This window comes from Budorcas taxicolor, chromosome X (assembly GCF_023091745.1).
Source record: "Budorcas taxicolor isolate Tak-1 chromosome X, Takin1.1, whole genome shotgun sequence".
In the NCBI taxonomy this organism is placed as follows: Eukaryota; Metazoa; Chordata; class Mammalia; order Artiodactyla; family Bovidae; genus Budorcas; species Budorcas taxicolor.
This window is the reverse complement of record NC_068935.1, coordinates 67,725,726-67,743,266: the sequence shown is the minus strand read 5'-3', so window position 1 is coordinate 67,743,266 and position 17,541 is coordinate 67,725,726. Positions and strand designations below refer to the sequence as shown.

General features: G+C 38.3%; 1 protein-coding gene across 1 annotated transcript in view; it reads right to left on the bottom strand.

The window, feature by feature from the left end:
- HDX (highly divergent homeobox) overlaps window positions 1-17,541 on the bottom strand; it is a 218,134-nt gene that overhangs the window by 29,958 nt on the left and 170,635 nt on the right. The window contains exon 6 of the mRNA XM_052663693.1: window positions 3,733-3,812. Coding sequence (XP_052519653.1) covers window positions 3,733-3,812 — 80 coding nt within the window. The remainder of the gene's footprint in view (window positions 1-3,732; window positions 3,813-17,541) is intronic.

The window sequence follows — 17,541 nt, the reverse complement described above, 5'->3', positions numbered from 1 at the left end:
TGTTTTAGCTTCTTCTGTTTGCTGGTCTCTTCAGTGTCTGATTTCCACCGTAACACAAGGGGGGCAGTGGTAGACACGTTTTTTTAGGCTCACTTGTTCAGTCGCACTCCGGGAGGGAGGGATGCTGCAAACAAATAACACTGGTGTGTGCTTGCAGTGTCTCAGCCATGCTGGGCCTGCCCCCGCTCAGGCACACACAGCTCAGACTCTAGGTTGCTCTGCCGGGAACCGTCTGAGGCCGGCCCTGGGCTGCATGCACCTCCCAGGTCTAATCCACTCAGGCTCAGGCTCTCAGTAGTCCTCAGAGGCGCAGACTCCGTTGGGCCTGCGTTTTGTGACCTTCCCAGGTCCGAGTAGCTCAGGTGTTCGGCGAGCGCCTTCACTGCGACTTATCGCCTCTCCCGTCCCTGCTCTCAGTTTTCTGGTTGTACAACTGGCACACCTTCTTAGGCAGATGATGACTGTCCAGAACCCCAAGAAGTCTTAGTTAGCAAAGAAACATGTTGGCAGGTAGTTAATGTCTCTCTGGTGTTGCTATTGCCCCCTTTTGGCCCTTCCAGCTCTGGCTGCCTGTCACTGGAGGGGAAGGTTCTGCAGCCAGCTAATTCTGTTCCATCCTTTGTTCTGTGCATGGTCCTGGTGGTGTCTTATGCTAGCGCTTTTCACGTGGTAGCTGTCCCACAGTCTGGTTTGCTAGTCCAAGTTAGTTCGCTCTGGTTACACTCAGGGCATTCGGGCCTGATCCTTAATAAGCAATGCAGACTGCGCCTCCCTGCCCAGTCCCCACTTGCTAGTGGCAGATGCAGGTGTCTGTGCTGCTTCTCCGCTGGGGGAGTTACCGTTGGGCTCGTAATCTGTGGGTTTAATTATTTATTCATTTTTCCTCCCTGTTATGTTGCCTTCTGTGCTTCCAAGGCTCACCACAGACTAGGCAGTGAGAGTGTTTCCTGGTGTTTGCAAACTTCTCTTTTTTTGAAACTCCCTTCCTGGGATGGAGCTCCCTCCCTCCCTCTTTTGTCTCTTTTTCTGTCTTTTATATTTTTTCCTATCTGTTTTCAAAGACAATGAGCTGCTTTTCTGGGTGCCTGATGTCCTCTGCCAGTATTCAGAAGTTGTTTTGTGGAATTTACTCAGCACTGAAATGTTCTTTTGATGAATTTGTGGGGGAGAAAGTGGTCTCCCCGTCCTATTCCTCCACCATCTTAGGACCACCAGTAAGGCTTTCTTATCTCTCCTTGTTATTCTTCAGAACTCTGCATTCACATGGATATATCGTTCTTTTCCTCCTTTGCCTTTAGTGTCTCTTCTTTTCTCAGCTATTTGTAAATCTTCCTAGACAACCATTTTGCCAGTTTTACATTTCTTTTTCTTGGGGATTATCTTGATCCCTGCCTCTTGTACATTGTCATGAACCTCTGTCCATAGTGGACATTGAACTATGGATGGAGGTTTGTGACATTGTACAGGAGGCAGTGGTCAAGTCCATCCCCAAGGGGAAAAAAAAAAAAAAAAAACTGCCCTTATCTTCAGAATTGATGTATAGCATAGTTTGTATAGTATCTTGCACACAGTAGGTACTAATTAAATATTTATCAAAAGAATTAACATAACAGCTTAACATCAATGGAAAGAAAGGCTGATAAGCTCCAACCATAGAATCGCTAATCATAGAATTCTTTTTCAAGAAAATCAACACCAAAACCCAAAGACAAAATCTGCATCAAATTTTTCTTTTGCATATGAATAATGCAGTTAAAAAAAACACTTTAAACATTTAAACCTTGACAACCCAAAAGAAAATTTTAAAAGAGAAAAGCTAAGCTAGACTTAGTCACTAGGCAGTCTTTTAAGAACATTCACATTAATAGCAACGTGTCACAGGCAGAATTTGAAATCAAACTTCCTAGCCAGAAATTGATATGGTGATTAAAAATCACAAACGAACTTCGAATATTTGATATATTGCCTTTGGGGATATGATACCATAACAGAGTTTGTTACCAGCAGGCTTCTGAGTCAGAAAGGAAAGCTACAAAGGAATTGCTTTGTACTACTGCCTGGAGATGAATCTAATGTTTTGTTTTCTATTATAATAACTGTAAACTTGGGGCTTACTCATGTTGGCTCTCACCATAACATAACAATGATTTGATATGTTTTTTTTTTGATGTTATTGTTTAGGTTTTTCTATTTGGATAGGTTCTGGGCAAAAAGAGCTAAGTAATCAAGGGAGAAGGCTTGAGGGGCCACTGTATAGATTTGTGCATATAAATAGGTCTTGTATGTCTTTGTGATTTGACATCCATGAATAATTGGGGACACTCAAAGTTATAGGCAGAGGAAGTCAACCTTTGAAAATTTGAAGTTTTGTCTCTGAAAATCAATCTTTTTAAAAATAAATTAGGTGCTTAAGTGACTGTGAGTCATCCCATGCCTGGACTTCATTCATTGTTTTCAAATGTCTGCCACAAGGGAGATTCAATGCTGAGAAATTCAGACAGAAAATGAGCATGTCTTTAGGGGAACAAATTTTCCAATTTGTAAATAACTGCATATAATTTGTAATAGTATTCTCAAATTTAGAGCAAAGGAGATTATTAGATAGTGGCACAATTAATAACTGTAGAAAACAATTATTACTAGCTATCTAATGAAAACACAACTTTGCCTCAAAATAAAATCTTATTTTCCTATATGTCCATTCAATTTATGTAGGTCAACCATCAACTTAAATCAGGACTGAAATCAGTAAACTACTATCCTAAACTACACTCTGTATGTGGAAAACACTGTTATAAATAGTTTGTATATAACAAAAAAAGAACAAAACTGTATTTTATGTGCTCAAGTTTTATTAAAGTGATGTGACAGAATTATAATGCTGGATAAATAATGTTCATAGTGGAAGCCAGGGTAAATCTTGAAGTTACAGCTATTTTGTAACACAAAAATCCATTACATGGACCGATTGTAAAGATTACAATGAAGCAAAACACACTGATTTGAAAACAAAAACAACAGCAAAATGACATTTTCCTTTATGTCTGACTTTGGGTTAATACCATCTTGATTTCTGAATTACTTGGTTGAGTCAGAATATAAACAGATACTGCTAAAACAACTGCTTCGAGAGCATCTCTATATACCAATAATGTTTACGTTTTTATAAAACCTAGTGTAATCCACACGTAGGCTGTGTCTGCTTGCTACTCAGTTTTTTAATACTACCTTTCCTCTATTACTACAATTTTTAAGATGACTAGCTGAGTCCAATTTAACTAAAAATAAGAAAAGTTTCCATACAGTGGAGACAGTTATGGTCTGAACAGAGAACGCAAGAATCAGGAATCCATGGATACAAGTTCCAGAACTCAGAATGACTTCTTTCATGGTCTCATGCTAAACTTTTAAAATTCTGTCATCTGTCAAATGAGAAGAAATTGGCTATTTGCTGAATATGTTGAAGCAAAATAACTTGTTATGTTTAAAATGTCACATATATAGTAGGCATTAGGTTTTCATATTTGCAAAGCTCTTACATTAAAAAAGATACAAATGATATCACTTTAAATTTCATTTATTAAACCCTATAAGATACATTATTGCATTGGTAACAGATTTGTTTTGATGTGAAGCAAGACTTTTTTCTGACAATGCTGATATTGTCACCAATGGGAAATAAATCCTTGCAATCCATCATGTGATGAGGAAAAAATCCCAAAGTGTACGTACCACGTTATCTGCAGATACTGCATGGTGGTTCTCTTCCTTATGAGCCCTTGCCTCATTTGGAACAACTTCATTTGACTCCTCTGTAGAAACAAAGAAGGTCATGATTTCATTTTTCATTCCTTAAGTCTTTATTGCAAACTCTTTTTTCAAAATAACTTTAATAATTTCTCTATTGTAAAAAGACACAAATGGCAATTCTACTTCTAACAGTGTATTCTAAGAAAATATGTGTGGATGGGTTCAAATTTAAGGATGTCATCACTGTGATGTTTATAATTGAAAAATCTGAAGTGTTTATATGGTTAACAATAGAGGCTTGGATAAATCATGTGGGGCTTATCCTTACAGTAAATGCTATAAAAGAACTAAAAAATGAAGTAGAAGAAGAGTTGATAATAAAGAAAATATTCATACCTATTGGAAAGAGAAAAACTGAAGGTGACAAAATCTACTATGTAGGTACACTGTGATCTTAATCTTGTTTAAGAGGAAAAGCATATATTTTCATGGGGAAAAAAAAAGACTGACACTATTTACACGAAGGCATTGCCATTATTATTTCTGAATGGAATTACAGACAACTTTTATTATTCTTCATTTTGTCTAATTTACTTGCTTTGATAATTCTTATTTTCTTCCATTTGTTTATTTATATTTAAATACTTTCTACAATAAACATGTAGTGCTTATTTTAATAAGAAAAAAGTGATAAAAAATAATGTTTAAATACATGGTATAGAACTATAAATATAGCACATTTTCAAGTTTGTAAAAAGGAATGTGTATACAAGTGTACACAGACACACATAAATGATCCTGTATATATGCAAAGAGAAAGCACTGACATAAGTATTTTCTCACCCCCATTTCAAGAATGGATATGACTGAGGGGTATGATTTTTTTCTAATTTTTTCATTGTATGTTCCAAAATTTTCTATAATGAACGTGTATTCCTTTTATGATCAAAATTTAGTACCCCCATACTGTAGGGGGACTGGCCAAGATGAGCTAACCTCCTCTCATAGACACACCCAAATTGCAACTATTTACAGAGCAACTACCCTTGAGAACAATATGAAGACAAGTAGAAAAGATCAACTGCTGGAAATATAATGAAGGGATCACAAGAAAAGGGGTCAGATGGGTGAAGACACAGTATAGTGAAGACCTATACCCTTGGGGAAAATGACCCACAAACAGGAGGACAACTATAATTGCAGAGATTCTCTCCCAAGGAGAGAGGGATCTGAGCCCCACATCATGCACTCCAGTCTAGGAGTCTTGCACTGGGAAGATGAGCCCTCAGAATGTTTGACTTTGAAGGGCAGCAGGGCTTACATTCAAGAGAGTCAGAGGGCTGTGGGGAAAAGACTCCATTCATAAAGGGTACACAAAATCTCACCCTCCAAGATCCAGGGCAGAAGCAGTAATTTGAAAGGAGCTTGGGCTCTGATCTTGAAAATCCTCCTGGAGGCAGGAGGCAAATGAAATTTACCTTGGAAACATAGAAGCTAGCAGTAGCCATTTAGGGGAGTTCATTCCACCATAAGTATACTGGTGCTGGTAAGCACTATTTTGTAATCCTCCCTCTAGCTTATTCTTGCCAGGACTCACCCCACCCAGTTCTGAGATGCCCCAGGCCAAATAGCTAGCCAAGTGGGGACACAGTCTCACCAACCAGCAGACTGATTGCTTTAGGAGCTCCTAAACTCCTAGTTGCTCCAGGACCTGGCCACATTTACCAGAATGCCCAGGACCTGGCCCAGGTCAACAGTGCACTTGCACTAACCTAGGACTCCCAGGGCCCTGAAGCCAGAGACTGTGGGACCCAACTCTGTTCACCAGTGAATGGCACTTTTACCACTTTTATTCAACATAGTATTGGAAGTCCTAACCAAAGCAATCAGATAACAAAAAGAAATAAAAGATATCCAGATATGAAAGGAACAAGGAAAATTGCTACCATTTAAAGATGTTATGACACTATACATAGAAAATACTAAAATGAAAGTGAAGTTACTCAGTCATGTCTGACTTTTTGCGACCCCTTGGACTGTAGCCTACCAGGCTCCTCCATCCATGGGATTTTCCAGGCAAGAGTACTGGAGTGGGCTGTCCTTTCCTTTTCCAGAGGAGCTTCCCAACTCAGGGATTGAATCTGGGTGTCCTGCGTTGCAGACAGATGCTTTACCATCTGAGCCACCTAAAGACACCATCAAAAAGTACTAGAACTCATCAATGAATTTGGTAAAGTTGCAGGACAGAAAATTAATATGCAGAGATCTGTTGTGTTTCTATACACTAATAGTGAATTAGCAGAAAGAGAACTTATGAAAACAATCCCATTCACAATCACATCAAGAAGCATAAATTACCAGGGGATATATCTAACTAAGGAGGTAAAAGATCTATGCTCTAAAATTATAAGATACTGAAGAAAGAAATTGAAGATGACAAAACAGATGGAAAGAAATTGTGTTCATGGTTGGAAGAATTAGTATTGTTAAAAGAACTGTACTCTGCAAGGTAATCTAGAGATTCAACATGTTCCCTAACAAAATACCAATGGCATTTTTTAAAGAACTAGAAATATGTCTAAAATTAGTGTGGAAACACAAACAACCCTGAATAGGTGAAACAATTTTAATAGAACAAAAAAAGAGATATCATGCTCCCCGATTTCATACTATTCTACAAAGCTACAGTATTCAACAGTAAGTTTCTATCACAAACACAGATGCATAGATCAACAGAAGCAAATACAGAACCAGAAATGAACCCACACTTATATGAGCAATTAATTTATAACAAGGGAGGCAAGCATATACAGTGGAGAAAGTATAGCTTCTCCAATAAATACTATTGAAAAAACTGGACAGCTACTTTGAAAAGAATCAAAATAGACTATTTTCTCACAGCATATACAAAAACTCAAAACAAATTAAAGATGTACCTGTAATATCTGAAATCATAAAACTTCTACTAGAAAACATAGGTAATTTGCTCTTTGACATCGGTTTCAGTGATATTTTTTGGATATATATCCTCAATCAAGGGAAACAAAAGTAAAAATAAACTAATGAGACTACATCAAAATAAAAGTTTTCACACAGTGAAGGAAACTCAATAAAATGAAAAGGTCACCTACTGAAATGGGACAAATTATTTGCAATGGATGTATCTAATAAGGGTTAAGACCCAAAATATACAAAGATCTCATAGAACTCGATATAAAAAATACAAACAACCTAATGAAAAACTGACATTTTTCAGTGAGTAAACATTTTTCCAAAGAAAACATATGGATGACCAACAGGAAAAGATGGTCAATATCACTAATCATCAGGGAAATGCAAATCACAACAACAGTGAGATATCACTTTACATCTGTCAGAATGTCTGTTATCAAAAAAAAACAAGAAATAACAACTGTTGGCCAGGATGTGGAGAAGAGGGCACCCTCCTGCACTGTTGGTGGGAATGTATATTTGGTGCTGGCAGAAACTAAGGATAACAGCATGAAGACTCCTCAAAAATTAAAAAATAAAACTACCATGTAATCTTGTTGCTGTTGTTCAGTTGCTCAGTCATGTCCAACTTCTTTGGACTGCAGCATGCCAGGCCTTCCTGTCCTTCACCATCTCACAAAGCTTGCTCAAACTCATGTCCATTGAGTCAGTGATGCCATCCAACCATCTCATCCTCTATCATTCCCTTCTCTTCCTGCCTTCAAACTTTCCCAGCATCAGGGTCTTTTCTAGTGAGTCAGCTCTTTGCATCAGGTGGCCAAAATTTTGGAACTTCAGCATCAGTCCTTCCAATAGATATTCAGGGTTGATTTCCTTTAGGAGTGACTGGTTTTATGTCTGTGCAGTCCAAAGGACTCTCAAGAGTCTTCTCCAGCACCACAATACAAAAGCATCAATTCTTCAGTACCCAGCCTTCTTCATGGTCCAACTCTCACATCTGTACATGACTACTGGAAAAACCATAACTTTGACTATAGGAACCTTTGTCAACAAAGTGATGTAACATGGCTGTGTGTTATAAATGAAAATTGTTAGGAGAGTAAATCCTAAGAGCTCTCATTGCAAGGAAGATTTGTTTTCTATTTCTTTAGCACTTTTTTCTATTCGAGGTGAGGAGCCTTTACAAAAACTTTCGTGGTAATCATTTGATGATGTATGCAATTCATACCATTATGTTATGTACCTTAAACTTATACTGTGTTGTATGTCAATTATATCTCAACAAAACTGGAAAAGGAAGTTAGCAAACTGTAAATTTGAATGAGTAGTCAATGCCTGACTGTCACATTAAATAACAATAAGACAACAATGAAAAATTTTTTTAAAAAAACTCAATAGTTTAAAAATGAGAAAAGAAAAAAAAATTTAAAAAAAAAGAAAATCAATTCAGAAAAATCAGTTGTACTAGAAAGCTTCATGCTGAGCTAGAAGAAGTGGCTAATTCACAGCATAGTGTGCCTACAAGATAATCCTTTGTCTTAGATTTCTTCCACCTCTACCCCTTAGAAAAACAGATGAGTAATGTTTCTCTCTTTTATTTCTGAACACCATATCATGAACATTATTTGGATAAGTTAGTGGAAGCTCTCAGCTCCTTGGTAATGAAAAATTTAATTCACCATAGAAAGCAGAACAAAATAGTTATCAGTTCTAAGATTTTTTGAGTCCATCCCTTCCCATGGAAAGATATATGAGTCCCTGTACGAACATGGAAGATGACTAGGAGGTTATCACTGCTCATTCAGGAACTCACATATGAGTGCATTGAGAACTAAAGATATTCAGGGAAAATTTACCAGAGTTTTAATACAAATTTTACTATAAACTCATTTTTTGTTTCTAGAAAAGAGTGGTTTCTAGGCTTCCAGTTCAAGATGGCAGAGTAGAAGGACATGTACTCATCTCCCTCCTGCAAGAGTGCAAGAGCACCAAAATTGCAACTAGTTGTTAAACAATCATCTGCAGAAGGACACTGGGATCCACTCCCCCCCCCCCCCCACAAAAAACAAAAAGATACTTCAAGTCCAAAGACAAAGAAAAAGCCACAACAAGACAGTAGGAGGGGCACAGTCACAGTAAAACAAAATCCCATACCCACTGGGTGGGTGACTCACAAACTGGAAAACAATAATACCAAAGAATGTCTCCCAATGTTGTAAAGATTCTAAGCCTCACGTCAGGCTTCCCAGCCTGGAGATCCAGCAAAGGGACTAGGAATACCCAGGTAATATGACTTTGAAGGCCATCAGTGTTTGACTGCAGACCTTCCACAGGACTGAGGGAAACAAAGACTCCACACTTGGAGGGTATAAACAGAGTCTTGTGCTCACAAAAACCAGGGGAAAGAAGCAGTGACTCCACAGGAGACTGAACCAGACTTACCAGCTAGTGTTGGAGGATCTCCTCTTGAGTGTGGGTAGGCAGTGGCTAGTTACAGGGACAGGGGTACTGGCAGCAATAGTCCTGGAAGTTGCCTCTTGTAGGTTCTCTTGGAGGTTGCCATTAACCCTACCGTAGAGCCCGTAGACCCCAGTGCTGGGTCTTTTCAGGCCAATCAACCAACAGGGAGGTAGAACAACCCCACTCATCAGCAGGTAAATTATATTAAAATTTTGTTCCACCAGAGTCTTATTCCACCAGAGCAAGGCCCAGTTTTCCCAGTCCCTCCCATGAGGAAGCTTACACCAACCTCTTAGTCTTATCCACCAGAGGGCAGACAGAAGAAGCAAGAAGAACCACAGCGGCTAGAATGAAAGTCACGTTACAGAAAGTTAATGAGAATGAGAAAGTATAGAGTTATGTCCCAGTTGAAGGACCAAGGTAAAAATCTCAGAAAATCAACTAAATTAAGTGGAGATGGGCAACTTTCTAGAAAAAGAATTCAAAATAAAGATAGTGAAAATGATCAAGATTCTTGGAAACAGAATGGAGAAGATGCAAGAAATGTTTTTCAAAGACCTAGGAGAACTAAAGAAAAAACAAACAGAGATAAACAATACACTAGAAGGAATCAATAGCAGAATCACTCAGAAAGAAGAATGGATAAATGACATGGAGGACAAAAAGGTGGAAATCACTGCTGCAGAACAAAATATAGAAAAAAAGAATGAAAAACCAAATGAAGACAGCCTAAGAGACCTGTGGAAAAACTTTTAACACACCAACATTTGCATTACAGGGTGTCCCAGAAGGAGAAGAGAGAGAGAAAGGCCCCAAAATATTTGAAGAGATAATAAAATAGTTGAAAACTTCCTTGACATGAGAGAAGAAATAGTCAACCAAATCCAGGAAGCACAGAGTTTATCCCAGTCAGAATAAACCCAAGAAGGAACACACCAAGGCACATAGTAATCAAAATGACAAAAATTAAACATAAAATATTAAAAGCACCAAGGGAAAAATGACAGATAACAGAGTTCCTAACAGGAACTCCCATAATGTTATCAGCTGATTTCTCAATAGAAACTCTACAAGCCAGAAGGGGATGGTGCAATATAAAGTGATGAAAAGGACAAACCTACAACCAATAATACTTTACCCAGCAAGACTCTCATTCAGATTTGATGGAGAAATGAAAAGCTTTCTAGATAAGCACAAGTTAAGGAAATTCAGCACCACAAAGCAAGTTTTAACAAATGCTAAAGGAAATTCTCTAGGCAGAAAACACAAGAGAAAGAAAAGACCTACACAAAATAAACCCAAACAATTAGGAAAATGGTAATATGATCATGCTGCTGCTAAGTCGCTTCAGTCGTGTCCGACTCTGTGTGATCCCATAGACAGCAGCCCACCAGGCTCCCCCGTCCCTGGGATTCTCCAGGCAAGAATATTGGAGTGGGTTGCCATTTCCTTCATATCAATAATTACCTTAAATGTAAAGAGATTAAATGCACCAATCACAAGACAGATTGGCTGGGCCGATGAAATCGTGTGCATGTATGGACTTCCACTTACCACATCACTTTACTTAACCCCCCAAATTGTATGTAATTATTTTGTATTGTTAGGTTAATCATATTTCCTTTATGGCTTGCAATTATAATTATTTTTTATTTTTTGTCTGGCTATTGTGAAAACTGATGAACATCCTTTCCTATTGTGATTATGCAAATATTATTTGCTTAATATCTTGTATCATGATTGGTCAACAGAAAATAATGGAATTCTAAGTCACTAAAACTACCATTTAATAGAAAGACCTGAATCACTTTTTAAAATACAGATGCACATCAGAAATACCTTGGAATTTTTTGAGAAATACAAATGCCCAGGTATTTTTCCAAGCTCCAGATGTATTTCTAATGATCAGCCATGTTTAGAAACAACTGGACTATATGATGATCTTTTACTTTTATCTAGTTTGTTTCACTTTTTATATTGCATATTCAGTGCTCTCATTTCATGTAGTTTATGTTTCCAACTTCTCTATCTCTCTTTTTGTTGTGTTCTTTCTCAAAACTTTATACCAAAAGCTTTGGTATACATCTGTATATAAATAATATGTATAATATAATATATATTAGAATAATTTTGAATTTTTTCATAGCTAAATAATTTATGATATTTTGATTCCACTTGATTGACTTAGTATGAATAGGATGCTAGATTTCTAATTTATATTCACTCAAAACTTTGATATAATTAATTCCATGCAAACTATATGGCATCTAATATTGTTGCTAAAAGTCTAGAAAATTTATCATCTTAGTAATTTTTTTTTAAAAAAACCTTCTAATCCAAGTCTGAGAATATAAAGAAATACTATATTGTAAAAAAAAAAAAAAGGAAATTAATATGTGATACAGTATTATTATTAACTAAAGTACAGATTTTGTTCAAATTTCACAAACAAAAAGAGTGGTTCCTAGATAAAGGAAACCTTATTCATTATTTTGACATTTCAAATCACTGCACTTCAAGTCCTATGTAATCAGCAAATAAATTAAATAAAGGAAGGGAAAATTATCATCAGATTTAGCTGCAGAGCTGGTATTAGTATTTGTGCCCTCAGACTAGGAATTATATTGCTCATCAACTGATTATTACTGGTATCATTCCTGAGAGATTTGCCTTACATTTCTGTACTCACTTGCTCATAACTTGGTACACGGTTCTCCTTTACTAGCAAAATATTCACTCATTATTTGATTCTTTTGTAAGATACATATAAAATTGTTTTTAGGATTTATAAAATAAAAAGGTATGGTATTATATAGCTGAATAAGGCACATTTTCTTTTGCTTACTGATAGTTTACATATTCAGAGAAGGCAATGGCAACCCACTCCAGTACTCTTGCCTGGAAAATCCCATGGATGGAGGACCCTGGTAGGCTGCGGTCCATGGGGTCGCTAAGAGTTGGACACGACTGATTGACTTCACTTTCATTTTTCGCTTTCCTGCATTGGAGAAGGAAATGGTAACCCACTCCAGTACTCTTGCCATGAGAATCCCAGGGTTGGCAGAGCCTGGTGGGCTGCCGTCTATGGGATCGCACAGAGTTGGACACGACTGAAGTGACTTGGCAGTAGCAGCAGCTTACATATTAGTAAAAGTTTGAAAGCTAAACACTGTCAACGTGTCTGGTTATTATTCAAAAATGCAGCTCTCTTAATTGGAAAATAAGTAGAATTACTAATAAGTGAAAACTCTAGAGGGCATTCTATGTGGTAGCCACATGCTCACACTAAGTAATTGTATGTAGAATTATCTTTCAAGTGCACACCCACATACAAAATACATACAGCTGAAAGAGGCCATTTATAAAAGTTAACGTTATAGATGTTAAGTGTTCCTATACATTAGACAGCTTGCCTCTCAGGATAGTATAAACTTTTTAGACTTCCTCAACCATAAAATATATTTGGTAGACATAAAACTTGAAATTAAGAAACTGAGTCATCTATTACTTTTGCTAAAGTTTGTAGTTGGGTGGGTGGGGAGGGGTGAGGGTCTTCCAAGGTGGCACAATGGTAAAAAATCCGCCCACCAATGCAGGAGATGATGTAAGAGATGCAGATTCAATCCCTGTGTTGGGAAGATCCCCTGGAGTAGGAAATGGCAACCTGCTCCTGTATTCTTGCCTGGAAAATTCCATGGACAGAGGATCCTGGTTAGCTACAGTCCATGGTGTCGCAAAGAGTCTGACATGATTGAACAACTGAGCACAAACATAGAGGTAGGTGAATCCTGTTAATTTTTTCTTTATCAATCCCAACCACACCTCCTTTCACTTTATCTCCATACATGGAAAGACGAAGGAAATGGAAGAGGCAAAGGTGAGAAGTAGAAGGTGAAAATTAGAGGTAAGTCAGAAGCTCTGTATCAGGAAAGTATCTAATTTCTTAGAAGCAAAAGATGGACTTGAAACTCCTAAAAGATCACCAGCACTGTTTCATGACTTTGGGTAGCCTTGCTTTTTGCTCTGTTGTAAAAAACCCGTATTTCTGCTTCTAGTTTTTTTCCTAGAATATTTTAAAGTGATTTTGATTGTTTTTTGAAATAAAAAATGTGAGCCCTGATTTAAAGACATTTTTTTTCTTCTAAGACAGTTAGAAGACTCTAAGTCTATTGAATCAACAGCTGTGTTATAAAGGACTCTGAGTTTCAAGTTTTTAGTTTTTCTGAAATATTATAGTATGTCAAGTTACTGTGCTTATCCTGTCTCTATATCTCTAAGACATAATTAATGAAGACTCAAAGCAAGCATGTATTTGACTACATTTTCATAACTGGAAACAAATATGGTTATCATATTTTAAAGTTATTATATTAGTCTAGGCTGGATAATAAAAATTACTTAATTGTCACAAGAGAAGCACACAGTTAAATCAAACACATTCGTATTCTCCATCAGCAAAATGAAGACAATAACAAGAAATAACCAGTAGGAACTCTTACAGAAAAAGACCCTTCTCAGTATTTGAAAATTCTTTCATACTTTTATTTTGCAATTTCTGATGAGAATGAAAAAATTATCATGAAGCAGTGAAAAATAAGCCACCGAGCGGAATTCTAGGCAATTTCACTTTCCATCAAGTGTTTTTTGATTTATGCATTAAATTCTCTCTCCATCTTCTCATTACTTTATGTCAGTCATCAATCGTGTGCGACCCCATGGACTGCAGCCCACCAGGCTCCTCCGTCCATGGGAGTTTCCAGACAAGAGTACTGGAGTGGGGTGCCATTGCCTTCTCCTATTTTCAGTCTTGCTTTCTATGCCAACTGCATTGAGAACATGCTATTGAATGACAAAGGATGCCCATGTAGTAGCAGTGGTCTATTAGCAATCTTAAAATTAACTCACTTTTCTTTCCAATTAACTAATTATTTTTTTAAAATCCCCTTTTAGATGGGTAAGTTGGAGTTGGGGAATGAAACCCCCCTTAGGGGCTTTTGTAGTTTCCTTTTATCAGAATATTTCCACATAGCATTCCCACCCACACAGAGAAACACACAAATCTCAACTGCTCCTCTGTCCCTCAAATAGCTGCCAGACATTATTCTCTAAGGATCTATTTAGAATCACTGAAAACATTCAAGTATTCTCAGGTACATGCAATTTGTAAAGACTAAAAGAAGATAAAAATGGCTTCATGAACCAACTGAATTAGAATTAAGGGGTTTATTTATTTATCTCCTTTATTTTCCTTGCATCACAGTTTAGCTATACATTAAATTCTGTGTTAATATCTTCATCAATATAAAATGTTGAGAGAGAGAGAGAGAGACAGAATGAACCTGAAAATTCACAAAACTTTCCAAACACTTGATATTAAAATACATGATCCTCTCAACATTAACAGCTCTTATATCTCTTTCATTACTCAACCTACTGAATCTACTTGCCTGCTCTCGCTATGTAACTGCTTTTTCTATGAACCCTTGAACACCAAATTCAATGGCTTCTCATTCTTCTTTTTTAATTTTAATGTTTTCCATTTTATTGAGGTATAATGTGTACACAGAAGCTGCATATAATTAATGTATACAATTTGATGAGTTTGAATATGTATATATTTTTGTTATTATCACTAAAATCCAGGTAATAAACATATCTATCACCTCCAAAAATTTCTTTGTGTCCCTTTTTTTGTGTTACAGTTAACAGGATTTACCCTCTTAAATTTTAAAGTATAGCATACTTATTGTATAATTATAATACTAACTAAAGGCACTGAATTGTTCAGCAGTTCTCTGGAAATTACTCTTCTTGTGTAACTGTAACTTTACATTCATTGAACAAAAGCTCCCCATATCTCTCTCCCTCCATTTCTTCTTACCATAATTCTACTGTTCAATTATACACCTTTGACTATTTTAGATGTCTTATCTGTTAGGAGCACTGTGTGACCCGCTTCGGGTGGTTGGACTCACCAGCCTGGACAATAGTGCCAAGAAGCCAGAGGTGAGGAAAGGAGGGTGTGGGGAAATTGACAAGATGGTGCTAGTCAGGCTCTCTTGCCCACGCTCTCATGCCATCTCACTCCATGTTCTATAAACAATGACTATGCATGGTTATGTAACAGCTGAAATCACTTATAGCACTGCACATGCATGTCACGAGGTACCTGCTTGGCCACAGGCTACTTTTGATCTGTAAGTATATATAAGCTTCACCTGAAAAGCTCTGGCTACTGCTGCATTGAGGCTACATTGGGGTAGCATCATGGTTACATTATGTAAGGTTATGTCATGACTATGTTATGGCTATGTTATGGTTATGTTATGGCTACTGCATCAGCCAGGAGAGAGGCTGTATTATGGCCACCATGCCAGCCAGGGGAGAATAAAAATGCCTGCAGTTCCCATAGCTCCTCACGTCTTCTTCCAATCTCTTAGCTCAAGCCCTGCCTACTTTAAATCCAGCAAACAGTATGCGCCAGTAAGACAACTAGTATTACAAACAGGATCAGCAAGACAATTGGCATAGTTGGCAGGATACCCAGCAGGTAGAAGAGCCTGAGTCTCCACTGGAAGGAGGAAGTCAGTGGCCACCATATAATATGTGGTACCACGTGGCCACGATTCTCTCATGTGGGCTCCAGTGCAGTAGAAAGTGAAGCATGAACAGCCTAGGGCCCAGGGGGGACATCCTCAAGGGGCCCCCCAATGTAACTGAGTTCACAACATATTGACCATATATTCAGGTGGAGTTGGTTGACAGGTACTCAACTTCAGCAAAAGCAAGGGGAACCCTTGGCAGCATGATCTTGCCACTTTGGGACACAAGGGTGGATAGTATCATACATGTTGGGTATGAAATAGAATGGATGGCATCTATAACCACTCACCCCTCATTGAGACAAAGGTTGCAGAACCCTAGGTGACTCATGCAAGGGGCACCGAACCAAAGGCACACCCTTATGGAACGGATTAACACTACCATTTGCACCATGTGGTCAAACGTAGCAGAGCTCCTGGATACTGTGAGTAGATGGCATACCTATGCCGAGTTGACCAAAGTGGTAAGAGACCTGGGCATGAAACAGTCGATATTTAACTCAAATACCCTAAGCCCAGATGATGAGCATCTTACTGGCGGCTTGAGACCCCATTGTGAACAATACCTTGTCCACCACTTTTGGATCCTTGACTGCTATTCTTGCAACCTATGTGGGGTTCCCCATCTATGAGGTGAACTCAATGTGCCTAGATTGGGAGAAATAGAGTGACAATGACAGGCAAATGGAATTATAGGTGTGAAGACCTTGAAGGGGGCCAGAGTTGGTAAAGGCCCCATCTGGGTGATGAGAATGCAAATGTGGGCTGTTTTGCTGCCAGTGGGAGTTGACAGATATAAAATGGATAGATAGCCTAATGCTCTGCTCCTAGAGATATGGAGGTAACTGAGATGGGAGCAGCAGTTTATCAAGTTTGGGAAGCACCCACAGCAAAAGATCCTGGTGGTTCAGTGAAAAGATTACATGGCACCCAAGGATGTTCCTTTAGATGATGATCTTTTCTGCTTTGAATAGGGCTCAGATCAAGGTGCCCTCCTGAAGAGCCCAAGTAGGAACCAGAGGCACCATGTAGAACTTGCAATTCACTGGTCACTAGCTAATGTACAGAGGGTAATGGCCCTGGTTGGCACTGGTGCTGAATGAAACCTTGTTTATTGCAAGCCAGAAGCTGTGTCCTTACCTTTGGAAATCGGATGGCTCCCTATGTGGAGTTATATGGTAAAGGCTGTGTCCTATGATGTGCTACTAACCTCTGATTCTCTTGCAGATGGAGAACAATTTAAAAGCATTTGGAATCATATGGGTGAGCTGTGAAGGCTGCAAAGATCCCCTCCTTGAAGGAGTGGGCGTGAAGCTTATGGGAAGTTTTTCAAGTCCTTAATGAGAAACCTCGAAGTGTTGATGTTGCCCCTGTGGAGGCTCTTCTGCATTGTACTGTTGCACGTATACAACTGCAAGTGACAACAACAGACATTCTGTCAAAGGTTGGATACAGAATCCAAGGTAGTATCCTGTTGCCAGCTCTAACCAAGATTTCACAAAGATAGATGGTGGACTGGATTTGGCCATGGAAGATAAAGGCACACCACATGCAATGGGTAGCCAAGATTGCAAGCAGGTTGTACCCTGGGTTACAAGCACCTGTTTCCCTCGTGTGCGAGTTACCTGGCTGGGACTGCAGGGAGCCACCTCAGTGCTGAAGGTGCATTTGTATGCTCCCTGTGGCATACTATTGAGAGGGTAACAGGCAGGAAGGCCAGGGGTCTGCAAACGGAGGAAATAGGCTGCAAGTGTCAGACATCTTTTATCTCTCTCTT